This window comes from Pollachius pollachius, assembly GCF_949987615.1.
Source record: "Pollachius pollachius genome assembly, chromosome: 2".
NCBI lineage: Eukaryota > Metazoa > Chordata > Actinopteri > Gadiformes > Gadidae > Pollachius > Pollachius pollachius.
In genome coordinates, this window is record NC_136935.1 from 1515852 (window position 1) to 1525331 (window position 9480).

Genomic DNA, 9480 nt, shown 5'->3' on the forward strand with positions numbered 1-9480 from the left:
CATGAAAGAACTATCACGATCTCATATGTTTTTAGGGTTTTCCTTTCAATTGTAAGTGGCCTGCATATTTACCACATTTAAAACGGCATGCACTTCAAGCAGACACTTTTAACAAGCAACCTTCACTTTCCTCTACTGCCTGTCTTTTTAACATCGGGGGGCCCCGAAACTTGGGTGTGTGTTTGCAGGTGTGTGCTTGCGACATTTGCATATGTGTTTCTTGGTTAATTAATTAATAGAATTATTGTATTTAGAGACACCTAAAAATGTATTTTTGTTTGCTTAAGCCCCTACTTTCCTTTTGGACCGGCATCAAGGTCCTTTTTAAATAGGTGCCGCATGTGATTGATGTCATCTTTGAAGAGGTGTGTGTGGCACTTTCTCATGAAAAGTGTTCTCAGCGCATTGCACCTTGTTGTGCCAGCGGGCCCCTTTGCACTACTCGGTTCGAGGTAGTTTAACGGCGTTATAGCTTACGCACATACCACAGCTGGAGGTCAGGCAAAAGAGAAGGCCGTGCTTGTTCAGTTAATTATGACCAACGGTAAAAAAAAAAAAAGAGCCAAATGCTTAATCCTATATCCAGAAATGGGATTTGTTAGGATCCTAAACCAGGCGGAAATGCAGCTTAATTAAAACAGGCATGGCAAAGTAGATAAGGCCCCGTTTCAACCATGGATATGGGGCCGTGGTGGCGTGCCAAGCAGGGTTTGGAGCCCTTTCTTTCAGCATGAGGTCACTGTTTACTTGGCGATTCTCACGACATCAGGCGCTGTTGCCCGGTGTTCACAATGCGGCCGAGCCGGTCACAGATTTGGCAGAGGGTGTTGACCGGCGGTGCCAATTCCTTCTTGATCTGCCACGCAAGGTGCTGGCAAGGGAGAGTCTGCACCCGACAGGCACTAATAATAGACAATGACCACAGAGTGAATGAATGACCATCCTTCAGCCTGATCAATGTGCCAAGCCCTTCTCCCGCTTCTGTCACGCCTGATAAAGTGACGTGCAGAAAAGAGCTCTTTTCCGCTCCGCGGACGGTCAGTGCTCTAGTTCTGTGCGTCCAACGGGCCCGCAGGGTCTCTCCCCCTTACATGCTACTGGCGTGTCCACTCCAAACTGTCCAAGCAGCTTGTCAGCCTCCACAAATGACCGATAACACCACGGCACTTGTCATCCCTCTGACTCATTCCCCACTGTATTTATTTTACCAGTTTGGCACTGATACGGGGTGAAACGCAAGAAGGATTTACGTATCTGTCTTTCCATCATTAAATATTAGACGTTGTCATTGTTTGCTATGCCCGTACAAAGCGCTGTTGTGTCCTTTGGAGTATGGCCGACGAATCCTTTTCGTGTAATCTTAGCACACTTGTGGCCTTGGGAAGTGGATTGGATATCTTGTATTCCAGGCTTGTTTACATAGAAGGCTGTATCTCAAATGAACCTCCCTCTGTGGCTGGAGCACGATGTACTATACACCGTCTGATGTTACCAAAAACACCGGGGTTTACCAGGGAAGCTTTGGGAGGCGGGTGATGGATTCACTTTTAAGACTTAACGCATTCCTTTGTGGCTGTGGTCATCACCGAGGTGACCCAGCACGCCTCGTGCTTTATCGGTCGCAGTGGGAGGCTTTCTCTCCCATTGTGTGGCCTCTGACATCCAGCGGACCATAGCGGGAGATGGAGGTATTTAAGATAACATACTGCAGTGGGAACACTCTGCATCCCATTACTCCCTCACCAGTCCCAAACTTGACCCGTCCCTGGCTTCTCTGGGTGGGGGTTGGTGGTCGGGATCGCTGCCTGGAGCCTCCCTGACTCTGGAAGAACTCTCCTCTCCATGTTGGAGTTTAACGCTGAAATCAATCGTCAGTTCTATCTGCCAAGCAGGAGATTATTGTTTTGTTCTTACACATTATAACAGTCGGGGGGGGGAAACAGAATTATTAAAAATAATTATTTTGGTTCCTCCTCACCACTTCACCATTTACCCCGCCCCTTTGTTGCAGAAGAAAGTCGTGAGAGATGGGATTTCAACACAAGGAAGAAAGGAAAGGATAAACAACAGTGGGCACGCCCCCGGGGCGGACACACCTCCTTACATGTTCATATCTTCTCCCTCACCCCCCTCTCTCCTATCGCTTACCCCCCACAAGCACACCTCACCTCTATGTTTCTCTATGTCTAAGCAAGGCGTCCTTTCGTAGGATTAGTAACGTGTAAATTGATCCAAGGACCTATCAAGAACATGGCCTCGGGCAAGACACCTTATCTCCATCTTAATTCACGTCTCGTCAGCTTTTTTGCTTATTCGTTGTACTGCTTCTCTTTTTTTTCTTTGCACGGTGCCAAACACTATACTACCCGCCTCATGAGCATTATGAGCTTAGCCAGCCAACAAGCATGTCTCTGTCCACGCAGTTTGCCCTGTTTCCCACTCAACCGATAACGATGAGGAGAATATGCCCTGGGCTATCCTGGGAGGAAACGTCTCTGCAGCTCGGTCCTGTCTGTGGGACGGCTGATTTGGGTTTGAATTATTACTGCCTTCTGGTGTTCATCTCATCTCACTCTCCTCCCCCAGTCCCGTTTTTGATTGATGACACCCGGGAGCAGCACATGATTCAGGATGCAACGATACAGCAAACGGAAATTCGATTGGTTGCATGCATATTTGGTCACCGCAAGGTTTCCCACAAAACCTCTTATTTCTCAGCCACTTCGATTCTTCCTTGGCATGGGATGGAAGGGGGGTGTTGTGTGTACGGAGACACACAGTATCCCTCAGGGTTCAGGCTTGGCCTGTTCAACGCGGTCTCATGCTGCTAAAGCTTTGTGCACCTGGTGGGATTTCTGCGCGGCGGTCGGTGAGAACCAAAGTCGGCGTGGGGAGTCACTCCCAGCCACGGCTTCGAGCGGCTTGTTTTCATTGGAAGTCAGTCGGAAAGTCTGCAGACAGATAACATCGGAGCTCCTGTGATGTTGCGGAGCACACCACTCACCCAGCTCAAATCAGCCCAGCCCAGCCGCCGCCCTGGGGGGCGGGGGGGAGCCTTGAGAAAACAACCCGCCCTCTCTCTGTGCTCCGGCGGCGCAGAGGTCGCCTACGTGTTGTTTGCTTGGCGGACAATCAATGGGGTGCCCTCGGTAGCCAGGTGCTGGCCTTGTTGTCTTTCCACTCCACCAGAGTGACGTGATGTCGAGCGCTGAGCCAGGTACACAGCGCCGGGAAGTGAGTCATTCAGCGGTGAGCACATCCGAGGACACGATGGGAACTCTCCCACACACACGAGACGTATAAATAGAGGTCAGCATGTTGGTGCGAGCGTCTGAAGCGTTGCTGCCTGGTTGCTGCCTATAAATGGATCAATAGCTTCAGGATTGCACATAGCGTATCTGATGTTTTAATTAAAGGTGACCTATTATTCCACCAGGTGTGAGTGTGTTTAGCCATAGCAAGCCGTTTTGAAAATCGGCCTCTTCTGACATCACAAGTGGGCGTGTCCACCTAGATGTATGATGGATAGATGAGCAACGCTTGCTACAGTCCACTGGGTAGGCTGGTAGACTGAACTAGCCAGCACACATCTAGGTGGACACGTCCACTTGTTATGTAAGAAGAGGTCGATTTTCAAAACGGCTTGTAACGGCTAATCACACTCACACCTGGTGGTATAATATGTCACCTTTAAGCTATATAAAAGTCCTACATGTGTTTGAAGGCCTTCTTTGCGTGCGAGGGCTTGCTCTCACCAGTCTAGGTGGAAAGAAGTCTCGTGGTGAGATCACTTTGATCGCCTGGTTCATCCTCCTTTCCGTTCTTCCGAAACCCTCAAGTACCTCAACTGGGCTCATGGATCCCCACACCACGGCCAACAAACCCGTCTCCCCTCATTAATGAGGAAACCCAGAAAGTGTGTGAGAGAAGAGGGCAGCAGAGATGAAGCAGCTTATCTCCCCAAAGAGAGCTTAATGAGGAGCCGTGCCTAGGGCGGTTGCACGGCGCTGGATTCCAGCAGCAAGTGACCCAGAGGAGAGGTGGTGTGGCGGGAAGGTGCTACCGGAGCTCCGTCCACCAGGAATACGACCCATCGGATCAGATTAAAGGATTTCATGGGGCTTTCATAACCGCATACCAAAACACATCTGTGCTGCCCCTCTGCGATCCTTTTTATTTTTAGTTTTTGCTACTTCTTGGAAATAGATTTATATCGGATCCAAGATTTTTGGGCAACAAACGTTTTTTTGTGGCCCAAAAAAATGTTTGGGCCGAATGGGCTGTTGGTGCTGAATGGGCTTAAATAGAAGAGGGGGATTTCAGAACCAGTGAATATCGACTGCTGGTTGCATTGAGAAATGAACATGGTTATATCTTAATGTTATCCAATTTGACTAACCTCCGCAACAGTGATTAAAACAGTTTGACCTGTTATTTAGATTGAACGTGTTATCGTCTCTCCACAGGTACGCCATCATGTGTGGTTTAATGGCTGAATACGACACGGTGCAGAACAAGATCAAGAACGGCTTCATCTTCAAGGTATGTGGAGACTCAAAGAAGGCATCTGCCAGCGCCCTCTCTATATCCATGGTTTATATACACCGGGGCCAACATTTTACAGGGACATGACACAGATAAGCCGTATTTTGACTGATATACTGTAATATACAGGGGCGGTTATTGTACGCGGTAATTGTACCCACCGGGCAACCATACCCTCGTGTCTAGTTGCCCCCCCTAGGGGGATTATGTCATTTCTGCAGATGTGCATGGCTTTCCTGCAGCCAGGTTGGTTGCATAAGGCAGAGCATGGGAACAACTGTGCATAGCATTCATCGTGTGGTCAACCGCTTCCCTTAGAAACAGTTTACAGCCCCCACAGGCGTAGACAGCTGCTATCTCTCTATCAGAGGTAGAAAGGAAGAGATAAGGGCTCGGGGGGGGGGAGAGCGCAGTAGTGTGTGGAGGGCGGCCGGTTCTATCGCATGCGTACGTATGTGTGTTGATGGAACATGCGTGTGTTTTTTGCCTAGCAGAGCAGATCAGGGCAGAGAAGATGAAGGAATTGCAAATGCTACAGTGTCATGAATCAACAGTAAACTCCTTCCCGTCTGTTGTGCTTTTGTGTGTGTCTCTCTCTGTCTCTCTGTCTTTCTCTCTCTCTCAGGACCATCTGGATAAAGCCATTGAACTGAAGCCAGAGGATCCCATGTCCTACTACCTATTGGGCCGCTGGTGCTATGCTGTACGCCAACAGACACTCACTCGCTCACTCACTCACTCGCTCACTCACTCACTCGCTCACTCACTCACTCACTCACTCGCTTGCTCACTCACTCACTCGCTCACTCACTTGCTCACCCACCCACCCTTGACATCCCATTCCCCTCTAGATGGGGGGTTGAGGGGGCTTGTGTTTCCGTGCCTCCACCCCACGGTTTCCCCTCATTTGTCCCCTCCTCTTGTTTGACTTGGCTGCTCTCTGCGCCAAAGCCCCAGCTCTGCTGGAGGCTCACAGCAGCCATTGTTAGCATGAGAAAGGTTATTATACCAGAGAGGTATTTATATCCCGGCGCTCCACGGCAACGGTAGCGGTTGTAGCTGCGGACAAAGTCATGATTGTTTACAGGAACGGTCGTATCGCAGAGCCAACGCGCCGTGCGGACGTTACGTACACCGTGTATCTTCACTCCATTCTGGGCTTCAGTTGCACTCATTCACCGGGGACCGTGGAAGAATACATGTTTTATGTAGATATTTATAGATGATTCAGATAGATACATTTGGGGTATTTTCTATGTTTTTGTTCATTGAAAACAACTCAAATGCATTTGAACTATCCAAAGAACGTGTGGAATATGAGCCCTAAGACCCAAAAGAGAGATAAACAAAACTATTTAAAGTCAAGCATTTCCAAAACGGTTGGTGGGAATCTATTGAAATGATGTGCAGTCAGTCATGGGAAACCTGGGACGGTCAAATGGGGGGAAAAAAGCACTCTTCAGGAATCTAAAAGTTCTGTAGAATTACTACAAAAAAAATGTAATGGTTGGAAATGTAACCCAACTGAATCTGCATTTAATATGATTTCTGGCCGCTTCACAAATTACTTTTCAAGAGGCACACATAGGCTATAGATAGCTAAAGGCCCAAGAAGTAGAGAAAACATTACCCACATTGAAAAATAAATAGAAATTGATTAACCTAACCGGGAAATCGATCCTCTTTATTGCTGCTTCATGTTGGTGCCCATGCTAACCCATGCCCCTGTCGGCTGCAGGTGGCTCAGTTATCGTGGATCGAGAGGAAGGTGGCCACCACGCTGTTCGGAGAACCTCCCAGTGCCACGGTCCAAGACGCCCTGAAGAACTTCCTCAAGGTAGGGACGGGCATCCGAGGGAAACCGATCGCTTTGGCTTTTTGGCCGAAAATAGCGATTTCACACCCAAACATCCCATTGAACACAGGGTTTGTTTGGTTTCAACGTGAAGTTGTGAATCTGTGTGAGTGAAAAAGACAAAGACAAGGACACCGTTGAGTGAAACCTGATCATTTATAACAAAATAGCCCTTTTTCCCCCTAATTCCCAGGTTGAGGATATCTGTCCTGGATACTCCAAACAGAACTACGTGTTCTTAGCCAAGGTAAGTCATCGTCACCTTCAGGCCATACGCATGACAAGCATCTACCTCAAAGTCCCTCCTCTGAGATACACCCTTATCCAGACCACTCCCTCACTCACTTATCCCCTTCCTATGATGGGGGCTGACCCGAGTTAGACCACTGGAAGCCCTTTTCCCTACCCGATCCTCAAAGGAGTCAAGCCCCAACAGGGATGTGAGTTTGGCCCAGACTACAACCCCTGAGAGCACTTGTATCCGCTCACGACAACACTCCCGACTGATTGACATCAGTAAATAGCCAATGTCAAACAGAAAGAGCCACGCAGAGGTGAAACCATGGAATGGGGGGGGGGCGGGGGGAGTATCCTACCTTATCTCTCTGATGAACAGTGCCATCTGTGGTCAACAGTGCTTTAGGGATCTGGGCCAGAAGAGCCAGGCCAGGAGGATGTGTGAGGCCGCCTCCTCCATGGACACCGTCTCTAAAGAGGTACGTTCTCCCCTGTGCCCCATGGACGTCCACCGCTTATTGTACCTCACATTGATGTGAATTGATGCAGGTACCCGATCGAATACATGCAACATGGAGAAATGTAGCGTAGATATATATCCCTAAAAGTAGGTTGTTTCTGTTCAGGATGAGGATGCGGCGAAGGAGCTCACTGTGCTGTGCCCGATGCTTGGTGTTTGACGACGCTAACACACCCCTCCATCACCTGAGAGCTGAGACCCGGATCCATCCACCACCCCCACTGACTCTCCGCTCCACCGGGCGCTACAGGTGCTTTAGTGGGGGGGGGTGTTCGAAACCCGACACGCCATCAGAAGCACACCATCACTGGGATTCACTCTGTGAGTGAGGCGGGTTGGACCATTTTAATGAGCGAGCGTTGGGGGAATACCGATGACTCATGCTTTGGTTTCGTTATGTTACAGTGGGGGAAAAAAAGACTGCCCCAAACATATACCCGTCCATGTCCCCTGAAGTCCCTATCGAGAAAACACACTCACAAATGTGTCACTAGTGACCAAGTGTGTTTCATGCAATTGTACAGAACACTGACTTTATATTGTCCCTATGAAGGGGGCAGAAAAATGATCCCAAAAAAAGACGAAAATTATGCATGCAAATCTTACTCAGTCACTTTAGAACGTATCTCCCCATGCCCACTTATCTTCACCACGGTTTTAGTGGTTACCAAAACTGACCGTCTGTCCGGGCTGACTGAAGGACTGCCCTGACGAGGCGTAGTTACCCCCCACCCCACCCCTGGTGGTGTTTCTGTCGGTGCGCTTCGGGTACGTCAGCTGCAGCGCGGTCCGGTGACGACAACAAAGCCTTCCATTCAGCCGCCGGGGCAGCCATGCAGATAACACTACTAATGCAGGGTGGGACGGCCATGGGCCCCCCACCAGCCCCTCACCAGAACCAGGAGGACCGGCCAGCCACGGGGGGGGCGCGGTACACGCCAGTGATAATCAAATTATCCCACTGACTTTGATCATCACTCAAACACTAATTGGGCCTTATAGTTCCACTCTCGTATACCGTGTGGTGTCAGAGACGTCTGTGTTGTCTTTTCCATGCTGGCCAAAGGCCCCAGCTGAAGTTCATCTCCTTTGATCAAGACACTGCAATCCGTGTTGTGGATTAAGAAACATGTTGGGTTTGTCCTATGCCTGTCCTACAAAACATAACTTAATCAAACTGCAATTGCTTTAATGTTTTTGGAGTAATTAACCCTATATTTCCATTAGGCGACTCTGCCAGGAAGGATATAGTCATATCTTTTTCATAGTAAGATATGAAGCATGGAATGTTTTCAAAATATAGCCATGGAAGTTGAAGTACATGTGCTAGAGTGAAATGGACTACAGCTTTCTATCCAGCCATTTTTGATTGAAGGAAAAGCATTTAACACACTGGTCATGGATGGCACAGAAATGCACATAGCACATGGGACCGAATTTAATTGTTAATTTATTTGTTTTACCACCCAGTCAATTATTTCAAATTTTAGGTGAAAGCATTCCGATTATCTTTTCTTTTAAGTGACATGCATAAAAATATAAAAATGGTTTTAAGGCAGCAAATGTTTAAAGTATTTATATGGATGAGTGTTTCAGGGGGGAAAGGATTTAAAATAATATATAAAGAGGTATATTCATGATTTTAACTTCAGGAAATTAAAATAATGACAAAGGGACTGATTAAATGGGAAATATGTATGTATTGTACATGTTTAATGTGTTAATTATATTTGTATCCCAAAGGAAACTATTTGCTCCTTGAGGCCAATGTTGTAAATGATACAAAACATGGAGATTATTCTGGAATCAATGCACCCTAGAATATTTAAATCTGCAAGGACGGAATGAGATTATAATAAAATTTGTGCAATCAGCAAACTATTTTGTTATTGTTCTTAGATTATTAGAAAAAGTGTGTTTGAGTGATGTCTGACAGGGTGAGCAATCTCTAAATTCACATTGGATATAGCGGGAGAAGTTCGGTTGGAAGCTGGGAATCTATCCTAACATCTCCCCAATGCATGAGTCCGCCGCACATTTAAAATAAAAGAAACCTACAGAATAGATTGATCATAATTTGGAGTGTTTGCAACAGGTAAAAGCTTTCAAGGTAAACGTCAGGAGTCGCCTCCGGCAGTGCAGTGGTCTGGGTGTCATGGCGACTGCCGGCTGTGTGGAGGTCGTGCCCTCTGGTGCTCAGAAGCAACTGGCCGTGACAGGTGAGACAGGTCTGCCTCCCCACCAGATGGTTGTCTGGTGACGGCTCTTGTCTTTCATTCACCTGCACTTCAACGGCATATGGTCTCAAGATGAAACACATAAA

The 9480-nt window shown here is 47.8% G+C and overlaps 1 protein-coding gene across 1 annotated transcript in view; it reads left to right on the plus strand.

The window, feature by feature from the left end:
- Positions 1–8995, plus strand: part of rmdn2 (regulator of microtubule dynamics 2) — a 28706-nt gene extending 19711 nt beyond the window's left edge. The window contains exons 6-11 of the mRNA XM_079729475.1: positions 4467–4542; positions 5171–5248; positions 6284–6382; positions 6594–6647; positions 7036–7116; positions 7264–8995. Of these exons, the coding sequence (XP_079585601.1) occupies positions 4467–4542; positions 5171–5248; positions 6284–6382; positions 6594–6647; positions 7036–7116; positions 7264–7317 (442 nt within the window). The 3' untranslated portion in view covers positions 7318–8995. The remainder of the gene's footprint in view (positions 1–4466; positions 4543–5170; positions 5249–6283; positions 6383–6593; positions 6648–7035; positions 7117–7263) is intronic.
- The last annotated feature ends 485 nt before the right edge of the window (positions 8996–9480 follow it).